The sequence below is a fragment of the Rattus norvegicus genome, chromosome 18 (genome assembly GCF_021556685.1).
Source record: "Rattus norvegicus strain SHRSP/BbbUtx chromosome 18, alternate assembly SHRSP_T2T, whole genome shotgun sequence".
Classification (NCBI taxonomy): domain Eukaryota; kingdom Metazoa; phylum Chordata; class Mammalia; order Rodentia; family Muridae; genus Rattus; species Rattus norvegicus.
The window spans coordinates 28,520,761-28,547,734 of NC_141551.1; the positions used below are offsets into that span (position 1 = coordinate 28,520,761).

The following is a 26,974-nucleotide window of genomic DNA, read 5'->3' on the forward strand; positions in this document are numbered from 1 at the left end:
AACGTTCTGTCTATAGCAAGGCGCAGTGAGTTTGCGATGGTTTCCTCCTTTTTACACTAGTGGTTTGAAGGTTCAGAACCGGAGGAAGGTAGCGCTAGGCATCATGGACACAGACAGGTGTTAGCGGCAGAGACGTTTATTGGAATTTTTGGCCGGAGGTTGTTCATCTGAGGTGTGGCTTTTCAATGAAGCCATCTCAAGTCCAAACAGGAGTTTAGGAGGCAGAGACTTGATTAATCCACTATACTGCTTGACCCCATCCCCCACACAAGGAAAGTGTAGTGCCTAGCCATTTCTTGCCAGTGATTACGGATAATAACGTAATAATAATAATAATGATAAAAAACAAAAACAAAAAACCCCAACCCCCCACAAAGCCTCTGTTCTGACCACCCTTCAGTCTTCTGCTGGATCAGAAACGTCCAAACTGTTTAAGTACATATGCAGTTTTGTTTTAGCTCAGTTAAGGCCAATCCTGTTTCTTCCACTAGTTTGCTCAGTTCATCACATGGAGAGGGGCTGACTTGTTCTTCTTCTGATCTCCTCCACAAGGTCTTCTCTTCGGACATCCACCTGGCCACAGTAGAGGAAGAAGGTATGAACATCTCCCACTCAGCTGTTCCCTGAGGGCTGGCCTACTTCTAGTTACCAGGTTTGGCTCACTGGGACATGTACCCAGCTAGGACCCCAGAGATCTTAGATGCCACGATTATAAGCCTAAGCCTCAGGTCTCAAACAGGCCCTCCTGCCCTTTAGCCTTCTTGCCTGCCTCCTTACCTCTTCTCTGCTCGTCACTGAACGGAGCTTGATGACACCATCCTTAAGCTCCTGCTCACCAATGATGGCCACCAGTGGGATGCCTGCTTCCTCACAGTACTGCAACTGGTTCAGTAACTTTGGGTTCTTCTTGTACAGCAGCTCAGCCTGCAAATGACCAAGGAAGAAAACAAAGGCTTCTGTTGTTCTCACAGACAAACTCTGGGGGGTGGGGCAGGGATGCAGCAGGCACCTTCTTTTTTTAAGTACTTTTGCTTTCATTTCAATAAATTACTAAATCCTGTTCATAATTCTTTAAGATGCACTATAAAGTAGAATCTCAATAACATATGATGTTGGTATTGATAAGAATAAAAAGGCTATTAATAGCGTATAAGAATTGGGAGAATATAATTGACAAAGCCCCCTCAATCAAGCAGTCCTTCTTAGGCTGTATCTGTCTGTCTGTCTGTCTGTCTATCTTTCTTTCTTTCCTTCTTTCTTCTTTTCTTTTTTGTTTTCTCTTTCCTGACCACAGTATCCCCTTCCTCCTCTCCTCCCTATGCCCTACCTCTCCCCTCCACTCCTCCTGTGTTTCTTTTCAGAAGAGGAGACCTCTGTGGATATCAAACAGCCCTGGCATATCAAGTCACAGCAAGACTAGGCACCTCCTCAATATTAAGGCTCCATAAAGCAACCCACTAGGAGGAAAGGGTCCCAAAGGCAGGCAACCGGAGTCAGAGACAGACCCTGCTCTTGATGTCTGGAATCTCACAAGAAGACCAAGCTACACACTATAATGTATGAGGCACCTTCTTTGCTCCATTCGAAGAAGCAATGGGAAGATGGCACTATGTAAACTTGTATAGTTGTGTCTAGTACTCCCAAGTCTGTAGCCAGCTTAGGGATGGCCCCCTGTACCTTGATCCCAGCATCCCATAACTCTGAGATAAGCTTCAGTCTCTCCTCCAGCAGCTTCTTCTGTGCAGATGCCACAAGCACCTGCGTCTCTGTGGTCCGCACCTTTTCCTCTGAAGCCTAGGGAGAGGCAGGTAAGAGTCAGAGCTGGACTATGCTATCAAGGAACAAACAGGAAGGCTGTAGTTGGGATCCTGAGAGACTAAGTCAAACTCAGTGAGCTTAACTAGGGAAGGATGGCAGCCATCTGACCTACCAGTTGGACATGGAACAGATCTTAGAAGGTATAAGAAATGAACAGACTTGAATGGCTTCCCAGAATAAAGGTGGAGGGAAAGCTTGATGTGATGTAGTATACATCTATAATTGCTGTACTTGGGAGGAGGAGACAGAAACATCAGGCAGCTAAGACTAGCCTTGAATACGTGAGTTTGAGCTTAGTATATCTCAAAAACAAAACAAAACAACCATACAACAAAACAGAACAAAAACCCAAGAAAATAAATAACGGGCCTGGAGAGATGACTCAGAGGTTAAGAGCACTGACTGCTCTTCCAGAGGTCCTGAGTTCAATTCCCAGCAACCACATGGTGGCTCACAGCCATCTGTAATGAGATCTGATGCCCTATTCTGGTGTATCTGAAGACAGCTACAGTGTATTTATATATAATAAATAAATAAACCTTAAAAAAAAAAAAAAGAGCACTGACTGCCTCCCACTTGGCAGCTTACAATCATCTGTAATTCTGGTTTACGGGGCTCTGATGCCTTCTTCTGGCCTCTGTGGGGACCAGGCGTAGATGCACATGTAGGCATTACACTCATATACATAAGGTAAAAACAACAAAAACAGAACAAAACACCAAAATGCAACAATAACAAAAGGTATTACTATTCCAGGTAGCAGCACAGTAAAGTTAAAACTCCTTTCTCCCCAGGAGGTCACAAGCCACCACTGGTATCTAGTCTTCATTTCCTACTCCCCCATCTGTGAGACTAGGTATGTGTGGATGCAGGAACAAAGAACATGTCTATTGCTCCTTGACTCTTTCTGAAAAACTGTTTTCAAAGCCACAATGTAAGATGCCTGCAGGAAAAATGATGTCCGGTGAGAACCCTGGGTAGGGTCATCTTAGAGAAAACAAGGCAGGAATGGCGGAGAGCTAGAGCAGCAGCAGAGGGGTCCTGTGGATTGTGGGGAGCTTCCTTGGTGTTAATCCAGGTTCTCTGGAGTCAGAGCAGCCATCTGAGTAAGCCCAGGGCCTCAGGCATGTTTTCCACTGAGAGGATGAATACTGTTTCTTCCACTATTCTCCAGTGGGGAAAGAACCAAGATTCACAAAACTATCCTAGAAGCCAGGCCTGATGGCTCAGCCTAGTCCAGCTATTCAGAAGCTGAGCCAGGAGGATTTAAGACCTACTTGGGCTGAGTTCAAAGTCACCCTGGGCAACTTAGTTAGACCCTGTCTTAAACTAAGTGAAAAAGTACACAGTGATAAGAGTGCTTGCCTGGCATGCACAATGCTCAGGCTCAGTTTCCAGGATCATGAAACATATCTATCCAGACACACACACAATACTGGTCTATAAAGGAGCAAGTCTGAAGGCTATTAATCTTCTTTTCTGCATTTCTCAGAGATGCCTCCTATCTAAAGCAGAGCCTGTCCCTAGGAGATCACGGGAATGGTGGGTACCGTCACCTGCCCTAGGACTTACCTCTAATTTTTGCTCTACAATGGAGAAGATCCGTTCCACTCCAATACTGAGCCCAACACATGGCACCTTGCGCCCTTTGGGGTCAAACATGCCTACTAGTCCATCGTAGCGCCCTCCAGCAGCTATGCTGCCCACACCCAAGGGCTCTTCCCCAGCTTGGGTTGGCATTTGTAGCAGCACTGCCTCATAGATGACCCCAGTGTAGTAGTCCAGCCCTCGAGCAAGGCTCAAGTCAAAGGAGATCTGTGGAGGCAAGGTAATGTCAGTAGCAGACAGGATCAAGGGACTCCAAGTCCAAGGTCAGCTGAGGCTCCTATCTCCAACTTCATTTACCTTGTCATCAATGCCAAATAGGGTTAGATACTCAAAGAGCAGCTTTAGGTCTCCCAAGCCCTCTACAGCCTGTTTGTTTTGGGAGAGTTTAGGATCCTGGAGTAACTGTTCCACCAGAGACACCCCACCTGAGGAAACAAATTTGTAGGCTAGATGGACAAGAAAAAGAAAACCAAAAACCCCACTAGGTCTACCTTTTGTCAGGACTGCAGTTACATGTACAATGAACAATTCCTCTACACACACACACACACACACACACACACACACACACACACACACACACCACACCACACACACACACACACACACACACACACACACAGGGACCGAGGGCAGTGACATGGCTGCTGGGTTCTTTTCTCACCATGCTGCTGGACATAGTCCCCGATGCGATCAGCCACTTCAGGTGCGAGGCCCTTCTCTCCCACCATCTCATTCTTCACTTCCTCCCAGGAAACCTGGACAGGCAACAACAGTCAGAGGCCAATAACACATCTTCCCTACTACAGAACAAATATGGACCCTTCTCAAGGAGCACTCTGAGAGGTGTCCTTCACCCTACATGCTGGGGCCAGTCCATAGGCATAGAGGAAGCTACTCTTCTCATAAAATTTCATTGCTCAAAACAGGGTAGGGTCTAGGAAGAGTCAGGTTTGGGTTGTTACCTTGTCTAGCTTGTCCACGGAGGAGCAGATGGTACGGAACTTGCTATCAGGGACACCACAGACAGCAAACATCCCGTCTAGGATGCGCCTATCATTTACCTGAGAGGAGCAAGGTACAGGGAAGAAGGAATCTGTTTATTTGGCATCATTCCCGATAGTCTCTATCACATGGGCTACTGATCTGTGAGAGGCCAGGCCCCACCTTGCCCTCCCAGTCCTATCCAGCTCTGACCTTGACCTGGAAGTTGCCAATCTGAAGTGAACTCAGGATCTCACACATAATCTTTAGGCACTCTGCATCAGGAATCATGGGGTCGAACTGTCCAGCAATGTCAAAATCCTGCAGGGAGAGAGGAAGGTGGGTGGCATGTGATGGACTCCTGAAACCTCTACTCTGTTGGCATCCAACACAGGACTTCCTTTTTGTTTTCTGTCTCCTCATCAGCGCTCGGGCTCTCACTGGTCCTGCGATCCTGGGCAGACAACAATTATGGAACTATTGTTCTTCCTCCAATTCATCTTTTTTTTTTTTTCTTTTTTTCAGAGCTGGGGACCGAACCCAGGGCCTTAGCAAGCCTAGCAAGCGCTCTACCATTGAGCTAAATCCTCAACCCCCTCCAATTCATCTTCTTTAAATTCTCCTACTGTTGTGGGGAAATTTCCCAGCCTTCGTCAGTGTATCTCTGTCACTGTGCCTGTCTGTTTGTCTGTCTCTCTGTGTGGCAATTGTGGGGATTAAACCTAGCGCTTCGAGCACCGAGGAGATCACTTTACCATTGAGCTACTGCCCAAGCCCTTCCTACCTTCATCTGAGAACAACACATTGAACTTCCTCATTTTCTGGTGTGATCACAATACTGTGGGCAATAAAGAAACAGGAGCCACAGGCAGAACTCAACGACAGAGTAATTGCCTGGTGTCCTAATGTACAAAGCCCTGCATCCAATCCCCAGCACTAAAAAAACAATTCTTTTCCTTCAAACAAAACAACCCACTTCCTCTGAGAAACCCCTACCAAACCAGGTAAGCTCGTCCTTGATTGTTTGTCTTACTCTTCATGTTCACCAAGCCATTAAGAGGTCTACATGCAAACACCAGGGAAATCTGAGAGCATTTTTGAGACCATCTGGTTTGTTCAGGACGCCACAAAACACAGTACTTGAGAGAGGGCCCGAGTCACACATCCCGCTCCATGGTTTTCTAACACTCACACACTGATAGAATTCACGGTAACGGCCTCGGGTCATAGCTGGGTTGTCCCGGCGATACACCTTTGCTATGTGGTAGCGTTTAATGTTGGTCAGTTTATTCATTGCTAGATACCGAGCAAAAGGGACCTAATAACACAGTGTTAAGGAAAAAGGGCCTCCTGTGGCTGTTGGAAGTTATCGTCACCCACAGAAGCTATTCCCTGTGGGTATAGATAAAACCACTACCTATAAGAGAAATAGCACTTCTGTCTGTCAGGAAGGATTAACTGTATAGTCATAAAAGGTAGCTGAAGTAGGAAAGAAGATTAAGGAATCCTCTTGGACTGTCCCCCTGGACTGTGCGGACTAGAGGAGACAAGGAACTTGGAGATGAGACACAGCAAGAAAAGGGCCCATGTGGAATCCCTAATCAGATGACTGATAGTTTGAATGAGACTGCAAGGCCCCCATAGGCTTGTGCATTTGCATGCTTAGTCTCCGGTTGATGAACTATGGAAGGATTAGGTAGTGTGGCTTTGTTGAAGGTGTGTCACTGGGAGTAGGCTTTTTTTTTTTCTTTTTAAAGATTTATTTATTATATATAAGTACACTGTTGCTGTCTTCAGATACACCAGAAGAGGGCATCAGACCCCATTGCAGATGGTTGTGAGCCACCATGTGGTTGCTGGGATTTGAACTCAGGACCTCTGGAAGAGCAGTCAGTGCTCTTAACCACTGAGCCATCTCTCCAGCCCGGGAGTAGGCTTTGAAGTTTCAAAAGCCCACCACTGGCCCAGTGTCTGTCTGTCTGTCTGTCTGTCCGTGTCTCTGCTGCTTGTGAATCAGGATGTAAAGCTCTCAACTACTTCTCCAGCATTATGCCTTCCTTTGTGCTGCCATGTTCCCCGGCATGGTGATAATAGGCTAATCCTACAAACTATAAGCAAGCCATCAATTAAATGCTTTCTTTTCTAAGAGTTGCCTTGGTCCTGGTCTCTATACAGCAATAGAACACTAACTGAGACACTTGAAGATAAAGGAAATAGTAATCAATCACAGAAAAGTCTGTCCACTTTTGTTATTGAGACGGGAGAATGTTGTAAAATTGGGAACAGGGTCCTGACAGAAAGCTGGGTTTTTGGTTTTTTTTGTGGGGAGTGGGGAGACAGGTTTTTTCTATGTAGCCTTGGCTGTCCCGGAACTTGCACCACCACCACCTGGCAACACTGGCGATTTCTAAGGCTGTACTGTATTCTGCTTACCCAAAGTCCTTTATCTTGCTTTAGAGAAAAAAATTCCTTTCACTGTCAATGGCTTCATATTTATATAAGTACACTGTAGCTGTCTTCAGACACACCAGAAGAGGGCATCCGATCTCTTTACAGATGGTATGGCTTCATATTTAATCTTACCTGTGCCCACTGCCCCTAAACCCAAGTTCAACTCCTGTGAGTGCGAATTCCTGCAAAGTCTTAAGAACCCAGGTTTAGAAGGATACAGTGAGGTCATAACGGAGGGACAGCAGCTCCCCACCCTGGTCCTTCAGGTCATAGATAAGCTTTGAGTCTTCTCCGTATTTTCCAGTTAGTGTCTCCTAGAGAAAAGAAGGAGAAATATGATTACAACAATGAATGACTTACCAGAGATCTTCCTCTACCAGAGATCTTCCTCTACCTTCTGAATGCTAGGATTGGCTTGGACCACCACATCTGGGTATAAATATTTTTTTAAAATTACTATTACTACTATTATTGTTGTTGTTGTTATTTGATGCTAGGGATTGAACCTAGGCTTTGTACTTGGTGGGCAATTACTCTATCACTAAGCTGTATTCCCTGCTCTTAGACCATTATAGGGGTTAGAGAAATGGCTTAACAGTTAAGAGCATTGGTTGCTCTTCAGAGGTCCTGAGTTCAATTCCCAGCAACCACATGGTGGTTCACAACCATCTGTAATGGGATCTGATGCCTCTTCTGTCGTGCAGTCATACATGCAAATAGAGCACTAATATTCATAAAGGATATAAATAAATAAATCTTAAAAAAAGACCATGTAAACAGAAAAACTTACTACTCTAATATGACTAATTTCACCTTGTCTATATTTTTATGGTCCCTCTGCTTTTCATCCTAATGCTTGTAAATTTGATGTAGGTACAATTAAAAAGTATTGTGCCCGGGTTGGAGATTTAGCTCAGTGGTAGAGCGCTTGCCTAGGAAGCGCAAGGCCCTGGGTTCGGTCCCCAGCTCCAAAAAAAAGAACCGGAAAAAAAAAAAAAGGTATTGTGCCCAGACACATTTTCAATTCCAGCACTCAGAAGGTAGAGGCAGGTAGATCACTTTGAGTTTGAGGCTGGCCTGGTCTACATAGAGAGACTGTTTCAAAAAGACAAAGCAAAAACGAAAATAGAATAACAATTCAGGTTCAGGTTGGTATTCTGCTCTTTTCTCTATTTTGTGGCAGAGCTAAAGTATTACCCTTCCTCCCCTCCCCACTCCCCATGTTTTTCAAGACAGGGTCTCTCTGTGTAGCCCTGGTTGTCCTGGAACTCACTCTGTAGACCAGGCTGGCCTCAAACTCAGAGATTCACCTGCCTCTGCCTCCCAATGCTAGGATCAAAGGTGTGCACCACCAGGCCCTGCTAAAGTATTACTTTTTTTATAACTATTTACTTATAGTGTGGGTGTTCATATGCCGAGGCATGCATAAGGTCAGTGAATAACCTGTTGAGAGTTAGTTCTCCTATCTCATGAGTTCTGAAGATTAAACTCAGGCCATCAGGCTTGATAGTAAATGTCTTTTTTTTTAAAACAGGATTTTATTTTTATGTTATGTACATTGGTGTTTTCCTGCATGTTTGTCTATGCACAGAGTCCTATGTGGGTACTGGGGAATCCAGGTCCTCTTAGCTACTAAGTCATCTCTCCAGCCCTGGTAGTAAATGTCTTTATCCATTGAGCCATCTTTGTCAGTCCTAAGGTATTATTACCTCATACATACACACACACACACACACACACACACACACACACACACACACACACACACACACTTTGTTTATGTGTGTGAATGTTTTGCATGTTTGTATGTCCATCATACGCATGCCTGATGCCTGTGGAGGTCAGAAGAGTTGTTGGATCCTTTAGAACTACAGTTGCAAGTGATTATGAGCCACCACATGGATGTGGGGAACTGAGCCCAGATCCTTTACAGGGAAACAAGTGTTCCGCTGAGCCATCTCTCCAGCCCCGCTGAAGTAGTTAGGATTTTGTACTGATCTTGCAGAAGACTCAAGTTTGAGTCACAGCACCTGTCAGTCAGCTTACAGCCTCCTGTAACTCCAGCTCCATGGGAGTCCTATACCTGACTCCCCAGGCACCCGTTACTTATGTGCACACATCCACACAATCTATCTAACTCCACCATTAAAAAGTAAGCAAATAAAAAAGATGTATAATTTTCCAGTGAGACTCTAGGTGCAGTGAGATACACCTGTAACTCAGGAAGGCAGAAGCACCCAGCTTGTGGTTCGAGGCCAGCCTGGGTTATAATGAGACTATCTCAGAACTACAGTAAGAAGCTCTACACTTATCTGTTTGCTAAAACCATCCTGTTTGACGTTCATGCTATTCCAGTTAAAGTACACTTCCAAAATGTGTTACAAGGCATATCTATGCACACAGCCTTCTAGCGCTTGAAAGATAAGCTTATAGGAATACATTATCAGAGATCTGAACAGTGTCAGAAACCAAAATACAAAGTCGTCTCTTCTTCTTCCTCCTCTTCTTCTCCCCCTCCCCCTCTCTCCCTCCTCCCCCCCCCCCCCCCCCCCGCTCCTCCTCCTCCTCTTCTTTTTTTTTCCTGGCTTGTCACCACCAGCATTTAGTAAACCAGACCCAGGTAAAGAACTAGGTCTGGGGACACATGCATGGTCTTACTATAGTGAATGTCTAGCCTGTCCTGATTATCACAAAATCAGAACAGCGAGAATATTTGCAACAAAATAGAAAGTCTTAAAGGCATAGCAGTAGTCCATGCCCTTCGATGTCTCCAACTGGCTATGACATATCCCTCTGACCAAATCAGCCAGGATTTTTTTTTTTGTTCTTTTTTTCAGAGCTGGGGACTGAACCCAGGGCCTTGCGCTTCCTAGGTAAGCGCTCTACCACTGAGCTAAATCCCCAGCCCCACAGCCAGGATTTTAAAAGCTGTAAAAACCCCAGTGTGTGAACCCACGAACATCTGTATTCTGGTGGTGTCATGGACTGGACTCTTCCTGCTCAATCAATATGTCAAGATTCTAACCTTAGGCTCCTCTATTCCCCTCTACGTAATCATGGCTCCACTGTGCAGTTTCTCCTTACCCAGTTCTTACCTTTAGTTCAAACACAGGTGTATCGATCACTTCTGCTCCATGGCGTTTGAAACAGCGGATGATGACATCAAACACCTTTTCTCGGACTGCCATCTGCCGGGGACTATAGTCTCTCGTGCCCTTGAGAGTCAAAATCAAAAGGCAAGGATGACATTTAAAACAAAGAATAAACTCTAGAAATATCCAAAGTCCAGCTCAGCAACAAGGGACACAAGTGATGCTGTAAAAGTGGGAAGACAGCTCAGAACAGGCCCCGTGACTCCATTGGCCAGCTAGGCTCTGTTTCCCAGACGTCAGAGCCATTTTCTCAGTACCCAACAGTAACAGCATCTCCTTGTCAGCAGAGAATACTTGCTCAACACCAATACTATCAATTCAAAGTGGCCCCACAGGTTGAATTCTAAAGTTTATGGGCAATTTTTTTCTAACATAATTTCCTTTCAAATTCTATTTAACAAAGTTATTTCTGACTGCAAGCTCTCCCAGCCTGGTGTGGTGGCACTTGGAAGGCAAAGGCCGGTGGACCACTGAGTTCAAGGCTAGCCTGATCCATACAGTGAGAACTTTCTAAGAAGGGAAAAAAGCTCTAAGACAGGCTAATCAGATATATTTTATAGCTAAATTGCAAGCTGTCAAGAAGTCAAGTCACCACCTCAGAGCACTCAGCAAATGCACTGTGAAGTCTGTCTACCAGCTGGGCCAGAGCTTTTAGTCTGGGCCATTATAACCTGCTCCAGAGCTTCGGTCTAGGGACCTTCTCACATTCTTAGCTGCTAACTCTCCATCCACAGTGTATTACTTCTATGTACATACAAAATTCAAAGTGCAACATTTTATTGACCTACCATTACACGTTAACACAAATAATATTTTGAGTGAATTAAAAGATGTAGTGATGTATCTGAAGACAGCTACAGTGTACTTATATATAATAAATGAATAAATCTTTAAAAAAAAAGATGTAGTGAGAGGAGTTAACACTGATCACAGTTTTGCACATCCTGTTTATAGTGTTATTTTTTATTTGATGTGTGTGTTGCTTTTCATGCACGTATGTCCATGCATCCCTTGCATGTCTGCTGCCTGTGGAGGCCAGAACAGCATGCCAGACCTTCTGGAGCTGGAGTTACAGACGGTTGTGAGCTGCCATGTGGGTGCTAGGAATCAAACCCAGGTCCTCTGGAAGAGCAGCAAGTGTTCTTAACAGCTGAGCCTTCTCTCCAGCCCATTTTTGCAAATTTTCAATGTTTCCCTTAATAAAGACAATTAATTTTCCTATGTGCTTTTTGTATTAAATTTCTAATGATGTATATTGGTCTGGTTGAAAAATATGAAGAAACTCAAAGTTAAACAGGTGTGCTCTTATAAAAGTAAGAGTACCCAATGAGCTTCTCAACTCTGGATATTCTTTTTTTGGTACTACACCACCAAAATCCAACTAGTACTCCTTCCTTCCTTCCTTCCTTCCTTCCTTCCTTCCTTCCTTCCTTCCTTCCTTCCTTTCTTTTTTTAAAATGTAAACCAAGTTTATTTTGCCTTTTAAGTAGTGTTCTTAAAGCACTACAGCTTGGTAAACAATGTGAATTAGTGTAAGTCATCTTAAAAGCCAGAGTTTTGTTTTCGTTGTTGTTGTTGTTTTTTTTTGTTCTTTTTTTTCGGAGCTGGGTGTTGTTGTTTTTTAATGAGTTGTTAAAAAGATGCAGCCTATTCTAACAGGATAAATACTTTTAACCATTTCACTTTGAGTTAATGAAGGCTCACAAATGAGCAACATTCCTCATTGAGGAAAACAAAAAGCTGTTGTCGAAAAGCAACAGCGCGCACACAAACAAAAAGAACTGTGTAGTCATAACTAACTGTTCCCATATTTTCGAAGTTGCCTTACAATGGGGTGATATGCACATGATCTTGCTGCAAACCTGACACACAGACTTTAATACATGTAGTCTCGAGACAGACAATTCAGCTCAGGAGGTGCCAACTCCAGACAACGAAGCTCTTAGTACTCGTTTCTTAAAGACTGGTGTAATGTGGGATCTGAAAGCCATAGCAATACATTTTTCATATTGTGGCATTTAGAAGGCCTGGTCATTCGGGGAGAATGGTGCATGTTGATAATACAAGCACCTGGGAGGCAGAGGCATGAGTATCAACCTTAGTTCAAGACCAGTTTGGTTTACATAGTGAGTTCCAGGTCAATCAGGATCACGTAGCAAAATTCTGGCTCAAGAAAACAAATGTGAACAAGTACCATTCTAAGTGATATAGGTAACTAGAGTTGTTAAATACACAGAGACAGTGGATAGCAACCACCTATGGGACGAAGGGAGGGTGGAAGAGGAATATTGTTAAATGGGTGCAGTTTCGATTCTGAATGATGAAAAAAGCTGGAAAAGCAGTCATAGCACATTCCTGTTTCCACATTCCAGAGGCCAAGGCAGGAGGATTGTGGTGAGTTCCAGGCCAGCATAGACTACAAACTAGGCCCTATCTGGAAGAAAAACAAAAGATAAGTAATGATGATTAGAATATCAGTGTATTTCATGCTCAGAACTACACATTAAAGCCCATCCTTGTATCTTATGTGTTGAATGGATCTTTTACCCTTGTATGATTTTAGACCACCTTACACTGGTCATCTAGAAAACACTGGCTCGGGGTTGGGGATTTAGCTCAGTGGTAGAGCACTTGCCTAGCAAGCGCAAGGCCCTGGGTTTGGTCCCCAGCTCCGAAAAAAGAAAAAAGAAAAAAAAAATTAGAAAACACTGGCTCATTGATGAACTAGAGTGCTCTATAACGTTGACATATTTCATTATATAATACTCAGAAAATCATTTATTAACACTACTACGGGATGGCTCAGTGGTTAAGAGCACTGACTGCTCTTTCAAAGGTCTTGAGTTCAAATCCCCAACCACATGGTGGTTCACAACCATCTGTAATGAGATCTGATGCCCTCTTCTGGTGTGTCTGAAGACAGCTACAGTGTGCTCATGTATAATAAATAAACACTGGCTTCCTACTAGTGATACTTGTTATAGGCAAGAGCCAAGATTGAATAAAATTAATAATTTAACTATAAAAAGATTATTTTTTAAAATTTATGCATATAAGGGCTTTATTTTTGTGTATGTTTTGTCTGAAAGTATCTATTTGCACCACGTGCCTACCTGTTGCCTATGTAAGTCAGAAAGAGGCATCAGACGCCCTGGAATTGGAGTTAGAAATGGTTGAGCCTCCAGCAAGTGCTCTTAACCACTGAGCCATCTTAAGTTCAGTTTTTTTTATTTTGAAAGATTTATCTTATTTTATGTGTATGGGTGTTTTGCCTACAAGTATGTCTATCTACTGTGTGTGTTCTTGGGTGTCCACAGAGGTCAGAAGAGGATGTTGAAGCCCCTGGAACTGGAGTTACCATAGCTCATGAGCCACTATGTGAGCCACTATGTGAGCCACTATGTGAACATTGGGAATTGAATCTGGCTGCTACGCGAGAGCAACAAGTGCTCTATCTCTGAGCCATCTCTCCAGCCCCGTTTGTTTTAATGGCGAGTGCACGGCGTATGGATCATATAGTTGGTCCTCTGTATCTGCAGGTTCCATATCCATGGGTTCAGTAAACTGCACTGAAGGTACTTGGGGTTAAAGAAAATTCTCAGGGTTGGGGATTTAGCTCAGTGGTAGAGCGCTTGCCTAGCAAGTGCAAGGCCCTGGGTTCGGTCCCCAGCTCCGAAAAAAAGTAAGAAAAAAAAAAAAAAAAGAAAATTCTCGCTATGCTAAATATATAGATGTTTTCCACGTCATTATCCTTGAGCAATAACTACTTAAATTAGGTGTTAGTAACCTAGAGATGACTTAATCACTAGGATGTGCATAGGGTATATGCAAATGCTATACCACTTCCCATAAGGAAATTGAATAGCTGTGGAATCCCTTAATAGTATCTAAGACCAAGCCATGTTCAACTTCCCCCAACTATCTCAATAATATCTTTTCTATTTGAATCAATTTCTAAACATGTTATTTTTAGATATCTTCATTTAATCAACAGCTTTCTCTTTCCTTTCTTCTTTTTTATAATAAATTCTTTTCATTCAAAGATGTGTTTATTTATTTTATGTATGTGGGTACACGGTCGCTGTCTTCAGACACACAAGAAGAGGGCATCGGATCCCAATACAGATGGTTGTGAACCACCATGTGGTTGCTGGGAATTGAACTCAGGATCTCTGGAAGAGCAGTCAGAGCTCTTAACCACTAAGCCATCTCTCCAGCCCCTCCTTTTTTCTTCTTTTGTGGTGTCTTATTTGGACTCTAGGTCTTCTAACACTGAACCACACTCTTATCTCCCCCCTCCCCCATCCCATTATTTATTTGTTGAAGAAACTGCATAATTTGTCCCAAAAAGTTTATTACATTCTGGATCCAGTCACCAATGAGTCATTAACCTGTTCTCTGCTCTGTGTTTCTCCACCTTAGTCTAAAGGCCTAATTACATTCCAGTTCCCCTGATGAGAATTCATAGGTGGTGCTATGTATTTTTTATTGCATCATATCTGCAGGGACATAATATCTGCTGCTTCTGCTTCAGCAACATTGACTGGTCAGTGGGTTGAGGTGAGGAGGGACTGTTTATCAAAAATTCCCCATTTTCTCTCCATTCAATACTCTGAGCAATTATTGATCATTTCTTGAATGGCATGTGTGTGGATGCCCTTGGAGGCCAGCTGGAATTACAGACAGGTGTGGGCTGCTATATGTGGGTGCAACCACTCAGCTCTTCTAGAAGAACAGCCAGCACCCCTAATACTGAGTCATCTCTCCAGCCACCATTTCTTTGAGATTTTAAACTCCTCTTGAACCTCCGAAAAGGAATTGTGTGGGATGGGCATGGAGGTACCTGTCTATAATTCCAGCACCTGTTAGGTGGAGCCCCGAGGATCAGAATTTCAGAGCCAGTCTCTGCTATATAGCAAGTCTGAGGCTGGTCAGGGCTTTTTGTAATTTTGTTTCCTTTGGTTTTTAAAACTGTGTACAAAGGCACAGCTTTGTGAATTTAGCTCAAAGAATTAACCTCAACACAGAAGAATTAATCATACCATCTATCCCCTCCCCTCCACCCTACCCCTAGCCTTCTGGAGACAAGGTTTTACTATCTTACTATGTAGTTCCTGTTGGCCTGGAACTTGTACGCCAGGCTTTTCCTGACTTCAGTTCCCTGTACCTAGCTGGGCAGTTCACAACTGCCTGTGACTCCAGCTGCCCTCCAAGGACACGGACACACACACAGAGCACACAGTTACATACATATATACATTAATAAAAATACATCATTAAAAAACAAAAATCTTAAGAGAATTGAGTCCCAACATTGGTGAAATAAAGGAGGCAGGTGGCTCTCTGAGTTCAAGGCCAGCCTGGACTACATAGAGAATTCCAGGACAGCCAGAGCTACATAGAGATACCCTGTCTCAATAATATAAAATCTCATACTGGAATTAAAGATTTTCTGCACTGGGACTAGAGAGATGCTCAGTCGTTAAGAGCACTGACTGCTCTTCCAGAGGTCCTGAGTTCAAATCCCAGCAACCACATGGTGGCTCACAACCATTTATAATGGGATCGATGCCCTTTTTTGGTGTGTCTGACAGCTACAGTATACTCAGAATAAATAAATAAATCTTAAAAAAAAAAAAGATGTGGATCACAACACATGGCTTCTCTCATCTTTGGAAATCAACTTGAAATATATTCATTAAATATATGTTTATTTCCAGGCACCCAGTCTTACCTCTGGTAAATAAACTAAAGTAACTACTAAATAATACTGCATTATTTTATTTATTATTAATTAATGTAGTTAATAAGTGATTACATTAAATAACATGAATTAACTACTAAAAACTGTTGTAGAGAGCAGGAGAGATGACTCAGGGATTAAGAGCTCTTGCCACTCTTCCAGAGACATTAATTCACTCAATTTCCAGCACTTTGGCTTACGACTGCCTGTAACTCCAGCTCCAGGGAATCTGACATTCTCTTCTGGCCTCTGCACATACCCATACTCACTTATATAGATCCACACACACATACACCAAAGTGAAAATTCAAAGTCAGTACAATAACAGAACTATGTATGACATGCCAAGGCGACCCAGAAAAGGTGCAGAGTTCTGTTTATAGAAGTTACAGAATAGCATCTGAACCGAAGTCCCTCAGCTGAGTTAAGCATCTCCAACTTTACTTGGTTCTGTTTGTGCAGGGCTTCTTCTAGTTCCTAGGAAGTATCAAGGTTCTTTTCTGCTTCAGAGTTGACATACTGTACTGCGCTTATGATTCTAACAGTCATTCCCTGGCCGTCTCTCACCCACTTGAGAGGTCCATCATATATGTCACTTCCTCAGTTTGGCTTCTCAGATTCCCCAGCTCCCCCTTATTTCTTCACATCATCACTCATATTTTGTAATTGTGCATCCCTGGGTGGAATTATTTGCCCTAAATCTCTGTCTCAGTGGAATGCAAGCATCACAAAAGCAGGTATCCAGTACAATGACACCCACAGAGACTTACTCAATAAATACATAATGAATGAAAGGAGTAGCAGTTAGCAGGCAGTCTCCCCTGAGCAGTCTCATTTCTGTCATCACCGAATGACTCAGGTTGTGTTCAAACCAGCCCCGTGCTTACACCTATTGCTCCTTTGCAATATTTCAGATTGTGGATCAGGGCCTCTCTCTGAGTCCTCTCACAGGAATAGTTTACCTTGGGGGTTTTGAGGACGAACTTCTGTTTGCCTTCATCATGGCCCAGCTGTGCCTTCAGTTTTAGGAGTTTCGTCACCTCCTCCTCGATCTGTGGAGGGAAAAATGCCGCTGACTGACCATTTGTCACCCCCTCCCTCCCTTCTCTTTCACTCGATACTCCTATCTCTTAGGCCTAGCCTGGCTTCTCTGGGGACCCACCCTAGCTATCTCCCCACTCAGTCCCTTTCACTCTACCAACCTAGTTCTTTCATCCACATGCCTGTCCTCCAGCCAGACCACCTTCTATGCTCCTCTGGTCTTGTCGGGCCCCTCCCTCTCTTTCCATCTGAGTCGTACCTGCTCAGCGGACGCTTTCTGCTCCTTAAGGCCCCTCACATGCGCTCCCTGGAGTCGCACCAGCTCCTCCAGCGCAGCACGATCTGCCATCCTGTCTGCCAACCGGAACTGAGGACTGTCTAAGTGGACTCAGCCTAGGTTCGGATGACTTCCGGTTACCGAGTCCCCGCTTTCGTGCCTAGAGCGTATCTGGCTAAGGTGGAGAAGACACTTCCGGGTCAGGGAGCGTGAGATAATCGGAGTTCCACCATCCGGACTAACTCCGAGCTCAGGCGTTTCCAGCTCTCCGTAGCCTTCCTGAAATCGGACTGGTCTCATTCCCAGTCCCTTGACGTCTGTTCCAGAAAGCCGGCGTCCTGTTGCACAAATGCCCCACCTAGGGCCCCTGCGCTGTAGGACCTGGGCTGCACTACTCGGCCAACTCCTGCGACCTCCCCGCACTGTGTGCAACCGGGCGGTCGGCTGTCATAGCCAGGTGAGCCGCCCTGAGCCGGCTCAGTCCCGGTGGGGCCTCTTAGCCCTAAAGCCTAGACTCGTGACTTCTATTGTATCATTACAATTGGTTTTTAATTTTTAAAGTTTTATTTATTTTGTGAGTATGGGTATTTTGCCTGCATGTATGTGTGCCTGTGCACATGCCCGCAGAGGCCAGAAGTGGGCGTTGGATCCCCTGAGCCTGGAGTTAGAGCCGATAGTGAGCCACCGTGTGGAAGCTGGGAATGGCTGGGTCCTCTAAAAGAGCCATCCCTCCAGCCCTGTAGTTGTTTTGTATCGATTAGCCACTTTGTACCTGCACTGTCCTAAGCGTTTTGGATGCTTTTGTCGTTTTCTTATTGGAGCAATCTCAGAGGTTGAGGTTTTTTTTTTTTTTTAAGATTTATTTATTTTTTACATATAAGTACACTGTAGCTGTCTTCAGACACACCAGAAGAGGGCATCAGACCTCATTACAGATGTTTGTGAACCACCATGTGGTTGCTGGGAGTTGAACTCAGTTCCTCTGGAAGAGCAGTCGGTGCCACTGAGCCGTTTCTCCAGCCTAGAGGTTGAGGGTTTTATCTCCATTTTACAGTTGAGTAAGCGGAGATCACAGGGTTAAATGACTTCTGTGGCTACATAGCAACTGAGTAATGTGAGGTTTACTCTCAATCATCTGAAATTCTTGAACATATTAGAATTTGAACCAAATCTATACAGATGTTCCCTCAAACTATAAATGAACTGAGTTTATGACCATCAAGTGAATTTACCCTAACATGAATCTCAGAGAAACATTTTCAGACATAGTTGGGTTTTGGAATTAGAATAAGGGCTTGGGGACTTGAACTCAGTTTCTCTTTGGGGAGAGGCTCTCCAAAGTGTGGAATTACCACTGTTTGTATTTCTGGAAGGACCTGTGGGACTTTAGGCCTAATTCCTTTTTTATAACAGGATTTTTATCTGTCATTTGATGTGGGTGGGTGATGGTGTGCCATGGGGCATTTCTGGTCCTTGCTTCACCGTGTGTAGTCTGGGGATTGGACTTAGGTGGTCGTGATAAGCAGCCAGCACCCGTGCTCATGGGCCATCTCACCAGCACTAAGTCAGTGGTTGTTACCTGTCTTCAGAAATTGGGTGCTTTCTATCATCATACTCACCATTTTCAGTCACAGCATTTTACCGGTTTTGTTGTTGTTCAACCAGGAAGTTATTGCTGTCATTCCATAGTGTGTGTGTGTGTGTGTGTGTGTGAGAGAGAGAGAGAGAGAGAGAGAGAGAGAGAGAGAGAGAGAGAGAGAATATGAGAATTGTGGGAATTGGTTTTCTCTCTCAACCATGTGACTGGGTCTCAGGGATCTAACTCAGGTAGTCAGGCTTGGTGAATACCCACCGAGCCACCTTGTTGGCCCAGGTTTGTTCCTTTTTCTTAAGCTGGTTCTGTCTTTATGCTCCATTTACTCTCTCTCTCTCTCTCTCTCTCTCTCTCTCTCTCTCTCTCTTCCTTCCTTCTTTTTCTTCCTTCCTTCCTCTTTTTCTTTCTTTTCTTCTTTCTTCCATTCCTCCCTTCTTTCCCCTCTCTTTCTTCTCTTTATTTTCTTCCTTTTTTTCTTTCTTTCTTCCTTCCTCTCCCCCCCCCCCCCATAGTGATCTGCCTGCCTCTGCCTCTAGCTATTGGGATTAAAGGCAGCCTTTTTTGCTATTTGAGTAAGAACTGAGAACTGAGTTGCTTTTGTTTGTTTGAGATAGGGTCTGACTATCCTGCAACTTTTTAGGCAAAGCTGGCCTCGAACTCACAGAGATCCTCCTGCCTCTGTCTCCCAAGTGCTGGGATTACATGTGTGCGCCACCATGTCCAGCTGAGAACTGGAGTTCTAATCCCTGCTTCTAGAAGTTTAATGGTGGCAGTTCTGGGTTCAGTGTCTTTGTGATGTGTAGATGGATTCTCAGATGCTTCAACTTTTTCGGACATTTAAGTGAAGATGCTTATGGAGTAAAAAGACTGGACTTCATATATATTGCAAGTATAATTGGAAATTCAACATGAATTATTGAGGGTAGCAGGAAATCAGGATGGAGAAAATGGTGTTCAGGAAACTTTTTGCTTGCGGTCAAGGGTCTTCTCAGGCTGATAGTCCACGGGGTCCAAGATGTCACAGGTCTGGCCTGTGTCCAGAGAAGGGAGATCTCTTATTTCCTTTTCTGACAGGTTGCGAAGGCAGTGTTAACATCTGAGCAACTGAAACCACATCAACAAAAACCAAATTTTATCATCAAGGTTCCAAAGGTAACACCCTTTGCTGCCTGTTAGAGTGGGGTGCAGGCAAGCCCGTTCTCCCTGCCTCTCCCTTTTAAATCCTTTTTTTTTTTTTTTTTTTTACCTCTGTCTGTGTGTGTGTGTGTGTGTGTGTGTGTGTGTTATTTTATTGTTCTTGAAATTTTGGATGGGCCTCAGGTTAAACATTAGATTATGGACATGACCTGACCTATCCTCCTAAATGGTCTTGAGCTTTACTTTGGCTACTTTTGTTTTACAGGGCACCAGGGATTTAAGTCCTCAACAGATGGTTGTGAGGGAGAAAATTCTTGATAAGATTATTAGCTGTTTTAAACGTCATGGGGCAAAGGGGTTGGACACGCCAGCATTTGAGCTAAAAGTAAGAACAGAAGGGTACTGAGAACCCCATTGTTTGCCTGCCTTTGGTTTCCCACAGGGCTTCTCATCTGTGGTCTCTAGTCAGTCCTCTGAATTCTGTCTGACTCTTGTAGGAAATGCTCACCGAGAAGTATGAAGACAACTTCGGCCTCATGTATGATTTGGAGGATCAAGGTGGGGAGTTGCTGTCTCTGCGCTATGACCTTACTGTATCCTTCAGAATGCAGGAGCCCGACCTATTTCTACCCAAATCCAGAGGACTTTCTCTGGCAGAAGGGAATAGAGGAACTTTGACAGTGCCTTCATGTCCAGTTTCTCTCAGAGGGCATTTCTTCCTTCAGAGCCTAACATGAAAGCCCTGTTGTTTAACTTCAGTGTGTATGAGATTGTCTCCAGGAATTTTGCACAAACACAGAATACTGAGTTTAGCTCCAGAGATCCTAAATTCTATAACTGGAGTGGTGTTTATAAATGTGCCTGTAAAAGAAAATTTGTTAATTATTGTTCACATGTAGATGGTGTTTATGTGGATATGCATGTGAAGATAAGGGGAGAACTTCGTGGAGTCATTTCTCTCCTAACTCCTGTATGGGTCCTAGGCATTGAACTCAGATTGCCAGACCTGTACAGCAAACCCTTTCCCTGCTCCGCCATTCTGTAAGCGCTGAACCTGTGGGTCACAACCCTCCAGAAGTTGCATATCAGATATCCTGCATATCAGATATTTACATCATGATTCATAACAGTAGCAAAACAAAACAAAAACAGTTACGAAATAGCAACAAAATAACTTTATGGTGTGTATGTGTGTGTGTGTGAGGGGGTTCACCACAAGAGGAACTGTATTAAAGGGTTGCAGCATTGGGAAGGTTGGGAACCACTGCTCTGAACATTTAAAAACAGAATCCTGGAAAATATGCATGTGGTCTTTGGCCTATGCTTTCAGGAACAGGATTTTAATTTGTAGGTGAAGTCAGTTCTGAAAGCTTGACTAATCTATAGATAGTTGGGTAATGGTCTGAATGAGAAGAAACAGACCAGGCCTGCTTTCTTAGGTCATTTCTCTCCCTGCCTCTTTTTCCTGGTCAACTTTCAGTTTCTGTAAGTGAAATGCCTTTGTTAACACCAAGCACTGCTAGGCTTCAGAGCAGTGGGAAACAAGCCCAGGGAGGCCCTTGTTTTCCTTCTGTGAAATGAGGATTTGCAGGAACTCAGTTTTCCCTCCTGTCTGAATGGTAGGTCTTCACATCGAGCATAGTGTCTCTCTTCCTCAACCTCTTTATGTAAGGTCCCTTTTGCTCGCTATCTGGCCATGAATAAATTGAAGAGGATGAAACGGTATCAAGTGGGAAAGGTGTGGAGGCGAGAGAGTCCAGCTATAGTCCAGGGCCGCTACCGGGAGTTCTGCCAGTGTGTAAGTGGTCTGACTGGGACAGCATGGTTACGTGATAGTTTGAAGTTGGGCTTAGCTGATCAGTGGAAGGTTTGTTTTTCTGCCATTTTGTTTGTTTGGGTTTGTTTTGTTTTGTTTTTATTTTCGAGACAGAGTCTCTAGGTAATCCTGGCTGTACTGTAACTCACTATGTAGCTAGCTTTGAACTCACAGATCCATCTGTCCCTGCCTCTCAGGTGCTAGGATTAAAGGCGTGTACCACCATGCCTGACTTTCTGCCTCTTTTTTTTTTCTGTAGGATTTTGACATTGCTGGTGAGTTTGACCCAATGATCCCTGATGCAGAGTGTTTGAGGATTATGTGTGAAATCCTAAGTGGATTGCAGCTGGGGGACTTTCTCATTAAGGTGAGGCCAGCCTTGTACATAGTGTGGGAGAAGTTTGAATTCAGCCTGTGAAATTGTCTTAGTATTGCTTTAATGAGTCAAGAAATTTAGAGATGGCCATTGTTTTGAGGGAAAGGGCATTGAGTACCAGGACATAGGTTAATTATATTGCGTTCACAGGTAAATGACCGTCGGGTTGTAGACGGGATGTTTGCTGTCTGTGGTGTTCCTGAGAGCAAGTTCCGTACCATCTGCTCCTCAATGGACAAACTAGACAAGGTAACCAAAAAAACATGCATTAAATAAATCCTGAGTTTCTGCCCTGCTTTCAAATCCCTGTCATTAGGGGTAGAGTAAGGAGAGCATGGCTAGAAGTGGTTATTCATGAAAAAGAAAAAAGTGAAAGAGACATTTTTAAACAAGGTCTGAGTTATGCCATGCAGTGGGGATTGTGGCTGGATTTCCTGAGTTGCCCTTGGTTTTGCTGAATTTACTGTTAGTCCCTTAAGATATCCACGGCAAATGAAAATGAGAGGTCCTGCTCCAGTTAGGGAAAGGAGGACTTGGGACTGAACTGATGTTTGGATCTTAATGCAGATGTCTTGGGAAGATGTGAGACTTGAGATGGTGGCAGGGAAAGGCCTAGCTCCTGAGGTGGCTGATCGAATTGGGGACTACGTCCAATGCCATGGTAAGAACTGGGGTTTTCAGAGCTGTGATAGAACAGGCTGAGGGTGATGTGTGTGTTGAACTCCTACCTCTGGATCAGCTCCAGAATCTGACCTGGATAAAGTTTGCCTTTTATGTATTCTAACTACCTTATGTCTTCTTAGTAAAGGCAGGAATAGAGGAAGGTCTAGCCATGAGACCAAGGCTGTGGTCCTTTTAAAGAAGGCGAGGAAATCTGGCTAGAACATATAAATTCAAACTGGCTATGGTGGCATACATTTTTAATCCCAGAACTCAGGAGACTGGGGCAGGTGGATCCTAATGAGTTCTAGGCCAGCCTGGTCTACATAGTGAGTTCCAAGATAGGCAGGGCTATGTAGAAAAGCCCTGTCTAAAACCAAAACCCCAAACAAAACAAACAACCCCAAAGCCCAACAATAACAAAAACTAGTTAAGTTGGGATGGAATAGTACCAGGTACCTAGCAGAGATATTACCCAACTTTTCTTCCCAGGGGGGATATCCCTGGTAGAGGAGCTGTTCAAGGATCCCAGACTGTCCCAAAGCCAGCTGGCCTTGCAGGGCCTAGGGGACCTGAAGCTGCTCTTTGAATACCTGAGGTTATTTGGAATTGCCGATAAGGTAGGCACAGCTGGGACTGGGCCTCCTGTCGAGCTCTTGGGTTCTCAGAGTCTGGTCTGAGACTGACTAGCTTTTCCCTTACAGATCTCCCTTGATCTGAGTCTGGCCCGGGGCCTGGACTATTATACAGGAGTCATTTATGAAGCAGTACTGCTAGAGTCTCCAGCTCAGGCCGGAAAGGAGACTCTGAATGTGGGTAGTGTGGCTGCTGGTGGGCGCTATGACAGGCTGGTAGCCCAGTTTGATCCCAAGGGACATAGCGTGCCTTGTGTGGGGTTGAGCATTGGAGTAGAGAGAATCTTCTATCTTGTGGAGCAGAAGATGAAGGTAGGTCCTAAGTAGAGGTGATGTAATCTTGAATGCTAATAACTAGTTTCTGGAGGTGCATTTAGGTTTTTTTTTCCCTTTTCTTAATGATCCTTTTGCCTTTTGGAACTGATAGTGCAACAGAAATATCTTCTTTTTTAAAGATTTATTCCTTCTAAAAAGAATAAAAATGTATGTGTTTTGCCTAAATGTATGTGTATGCCTGCTGCCAGTGGATGTCTGAAGTCGGGGAAATCAGAACTATGGGTGGTTGTGAGCCACAGTGCTGGTGCTGAGAACTGAACTTGGTCTGAAAGGACAAGTACTCTTAACCTCCGAGCCATCTCTCCAGCCCCTCCCTTTCTCTGCCCTCTTAAAATAGCTTTCTGAAATAGGATTTCATTCTGAGTTCAGGTGGGCCTTGAACTTAATTGTTTTTCTGCTTTGGCTACATGGGTGCTGGGATTACAGTTATGAGAACTGCCCTTGGCTGTAGATTTAGTTTCTTCTCTGTTTTATTAGATTTCTTGTGAGAAGGTTCGAACCACAGAGACCCAAGTGTTTGTGGCCACGCCCCAGAAGAACTTCCTCCAAGAGCGTTTGAAGATAATTGCACAGCTTTGGGATGCAGGGATCAAGGTGTGTGGTGTCGGTGTTTGAGTGATCTGAGTGATCTGAATGTATGTAGTGATCATGAGTCTACCCTATGTGTGCAGTGGTACTCAGGCTGTTTTTGCTCACCACTAGAGGGCTAGCCACTTGATTTGGGCTCCCTTGGAAATGTATGTTCTTGGGTACATATATGCCACAATCACTTTAAGTCCTCTAACCTTCTATGTATTCTTTTCAGGCAGAGATGCTTTATAAAAACAACCCTAAACTGTTAACCCAGCTGCACTATTGTGAGAAAGAAGACATTCCTCTAATGGTCATTATTGGTGAGCAAGAACAGAATGAAGGTGTCGTCAAGCTCCGTTCAGTGGCCAGCAGAGAAGAAGTGAGTTGGAGCTGGTGGAAATACAGAGTTCTAAATGTTCTACCCTCACTTTTTGAAAGACAGGATCTTGTGTTATAACCCAGACTGGTCTGGGAATGTGTCAGCCAGGTTGGCCTTGAACTCATGATCTTCCTGCTTTAATCTCTTAGGTACTATGGCAGCAGGCATATACTGTCATGCCTAGATCCCAGACTCTCTTTTAAGAGATGTGTTAAAAATATGTCGTTTAAATTACATTTGTGTGTGTGTATTTGTGCACACATATTCCACGCATGTGTGTGTATGTCAACTTGAAGGAGTCAGTAGTCAGTTCCCTCCTTCTACCATATGGATCCCAGGTGTAAATAATAAGAATGGATACAGAGTGAAGTGAATTTGGGAAAACTGGCTAAGACACTAGTATCATTTTTTAGTTTGTCACACACAGATTCTCTTATGTTTTAGGTGACCGTTAATCGAGAAAGTCTTGTGGCTGAAATTCAGAAGCGACTGTCTGAGTCTTGATTAGTGCCTGATTTCCATCTGCTGCTCTTAGAAGAAAAGTTTTCAGCTAGAACCAAGTTCTGACAGACTTTACCCAAGTTGGCCAGCATGGATTTTGTACAAGTGCCTTCTGCTTCTATTCTCTCCTGGATACAGAGCTACAGAAGGACCTGAGGACTCGTGGACTAACATTAGCAGCTGCTCTGTTAGAATGCACATGGCTGTCATGCCAAAGAGGCATCCTGTAGCTGCAAAGGCAGATCTAAAGTGCCTCTGAATTCTGTCAAAGGGATGTTAGGATGGTTGCTATGAGAAAAGCTCTGGAAGGGTTAGTTGCCTAAGGCTAAGACTCTGACCCATTGAAATGAGAAGCTAATATGTACTTCACTTTTGACTGTAGCTTAGGAACCAGATTCTGGAGAATTTGTCTACATCAACTATGGGTTGTCCATGGAGTTACATGGACAGTAGGAATGGACAGAAAAAAGAGATGCTATACCAAGGGCCCAGCAGTGCATCTGTTGGTTCTTCCAGTTAACAGTAGAAGGTTGGGCTACTTCATAATTTTGAACATTGAACTTAATGGATGATAAGTTAGTGATCTGCTCTTTTGAGGTTTTGAACACCATTCCATTTGTTATAGTAATTTTTCTGGATTATTCCATATCCTGCTCTGGAGATTGTTCTAGAAGTGGTTATATGATAGGTTACATTTCAAAAATGTACTAGTGGGCTGCAGAGATGGCTCACTGATTAAGGGGGCATATTGCTTTTCCAGAGGCCCTGAGTTCAGTTCCTAGCAACCACATCAGAGTGATTACAACTGCCTGTAACTCCAGTAACAGTTATCTGAGGCCCTCTTCTGGCCTCCACAAACACCTGCACTTAATGTGCACATACTTATGCACAGACACATACATATAATTAAGAATAAAATAATTTTAAAAAATAAACACACTTTGAGTAATTTGTCACCGAAGGATTAATCTGTGTAGGCTTTAGGAAATGTTTGAGTGTAATTTGGAGAATCGTGTGAGTTACGAGTAACCTACCCTGGGGCCCACATGGTAGAAGAAGAGACAGATTTTCTTGTTTGTCCTCTGGCCTCTACCCACTTACCATGACTTGTAAAGCACACACGCAGGCTTATATACAAAATAAAGTATAAAAGACAAAACAACCCACCAAAACACCAACATCAAGTGTGGCTACGGACATGGCTCTCTTGATAGAATGTCTGCCTAGCACCTGGGAAGTGAAGCAAGAGATCAGAAGTTCAAAGTCAGCTTTGGCGCCAGGCAAGGTGGCACAGGACTTTAATCCTAGTCCAAGGGAAGTAAAGACAGGCCAATTATCTGTGTTGTAGGTTAGCCATGGCTACATAGTGAAACCCTGTATAAAAATTCATTCAGCCTTGGGTTTACATGAGATGCTATGTCAATAAAACAAAAGAAAAACCCTTTGCCTGAAGCTACGTACCTTTAATCTTAGCAGCGAACTGGTAGGGCAGAGGCAGGGGAATCTCTTGAGTGTGGGGTCACTTGAATAAGAGTAAAGATTAAAACTAGCAGGACACAGGCTGGAGAGACGGTTCAGTGGTTAAGAGCACTGACTGCTCTTCCAGGGGTCCTGAGTTCAATTCCCAGCAACTACATGGTGGCTTACAACCATCTGTAATAAGATCTAATGCCCTCTTCTGGTGTGTCTGAAGAGAGGGACAGTACACAAATAAAATAAATTGTTAAAAAAAAGAACTGAGTTCTATCAACATCATTTATTTAAAAAAAAACGTTTAAAAAAAACTAGCAGGACATAAGAGGATGTTTAGATAGGAGGTTGGATAGATGAAGAGGGATAGATGCAGGGGGAATTTGGGGAAAGCAGCTTCAAAGAGGGAAGTCTTTATGGGAA

At 43.8% G+C, this 26,974-nt stretch overlaps 2 protein-coding genes and 1 non-coding gene across 9 annotated transcripts; 1 reads left to right on the forward strand and 2 right to left on the reverse strand.

Moving 5' to 3' along the window:
• Window positions 1–120: 120 nt before the first annotated feature.
• Hars1 (histidyl-tRNA synthetase 1) lies at window positions 121–17,164 on the reverse strand. The gene is made up of 13 exons (NM_001025414.1): window positions 17,057–17,164; window positions 16,719–16,808; window positions 9,957–10,076; window positions 7,080–7,175; window positions 5,603–5,728; window positions 4,624–4,731; window positions 4,392–4,490; window positions 4,091–4,184; window positions 3,724–3,851; window positions 3,391–3,633; window positions 1,678–1,794; window positions 778–924; window positions 121–573 (listed from the first exon to the last, which is right to left on the reverse strand). The coding sequence occupies exons 1-13, from the start codon at window positions 17,144–17,146 to the stop codon at window positions 505–507; spliced, it is 1,527 nt and encodes a 508-aa protein (NP_001020585.1). The 5' UTR covers window positions 17,147–17,164; the 3' UTR covers window positions 121–504.
• Window positions 9,449–9,580, reverse strand: LOC120098350 (small nucleolar RNA SNORA72). The gene has a single exon (XR_015643158.1). It is a non-coding gene; the product is annotated as a small nucleolar RNA SNORA72 (small nucleolar RNA).
• Window positions 17,165–17,276: 112 nt separating the features above from the next.
• Window positions 17,277–26,814, forward strand: Hars2 (histidyl-tRNA synthetase 2, mitochondrial). 7 transcript variants are annotated; one of them, NM_001014012.2, is made up of 13 exons: window positions 17,308–17,531; window positions 19,743–19,820; window positions 20,071–20,190; window positions 20,303–20,398; window positions 21,478–21,603; window positions 21,881–21,988; window positions 22,148–22,246; window positions 22,565–22,658; window positions 23,150–23,277; window positions 23,362–23,604; window positions 24,106–24,222; window positions 24,434–24,580; window positions 25,025–26,533. In NM_001014012.2, exons 1-13 carry the CDS (start codon window positions 17,424–17,426, stop codon window positions 25,082–25,084), a joined length of 1,524 nt encoding a protein of 507 aa, NP_001014034.2. In that variant the 5' UTR covers window positions 17,308–17,423; the 3' UTR covers window positions 25,085–26,533. The 7 variants fall into 7 exon arrangements, 6 of the variants coding, with proteins under 6 accessions (XP_087449002.1, XP_087449000.1, XP_087449003.1 ...); XM_087592876.1 differs by lacking the exon at window positions 21,478–21,603 and having other exon boundaries at window positions 17,277–17,531; window positions 20,303–20,363; window positions 25,025–26,814; XM_087592874.1 differs by lacking the exon at window positions 20,071–20,190 and having other exon boundaries at window positions 17,277–17,531; window positions 25,025–26,814.
• The last annotated feature ends 160 nt before the right edge of the window (window positions 26,815–26,974 follow it).

Excerpts from the sequence above, each read along its gene's own strand:
- Hars2 (NM_001014012.2), top strand. The coding sequence starts at position 17,424 with ATGCCCCACCTAGGGCCCCTGCGCTGTAGGACCTGGGCTGCACTACTC. Across the intron at positions 21,604-21,880 it reads ACCGGGAGTTCTGCCAGTGT|GATTTTGACATTGCTGGTGA; the intron begins GTAAGTGGTCTG and ends TTTTTTCTGTAG. Across the intron at positions 23,278-23,361 it reads TATTTGGAATTGCCGATAAG|ATCTCCCTTGATCTGAGTCT; the intron begins GTAGGCACAGCT and ends TTTCCCTTACAG.
- Hars1 (NM_001025414.1), bottom strand. The coding sequence starts at position 17,146 with ATGGCAGATCGTGCTGCGCTGGAGGAGCTGGTGCGACTCCAGGGAGCG. Across the intron at positions 16,809-17,056 it reads AGAAAGCGTCCGCTGAGCAG|ATCGAGGAGGAGGTGACGAA; the intron begins GTACGACTCAGA and ends TTCCCTCCACAG. Across the intron at positions 4,732-5,602 it reads ACCGTGAATTCTATCAGTGT|GATTTTGACATTGCTGGACA; the intron begins GTGAGTGTTAGA and ends CTCTCCCTGCAG.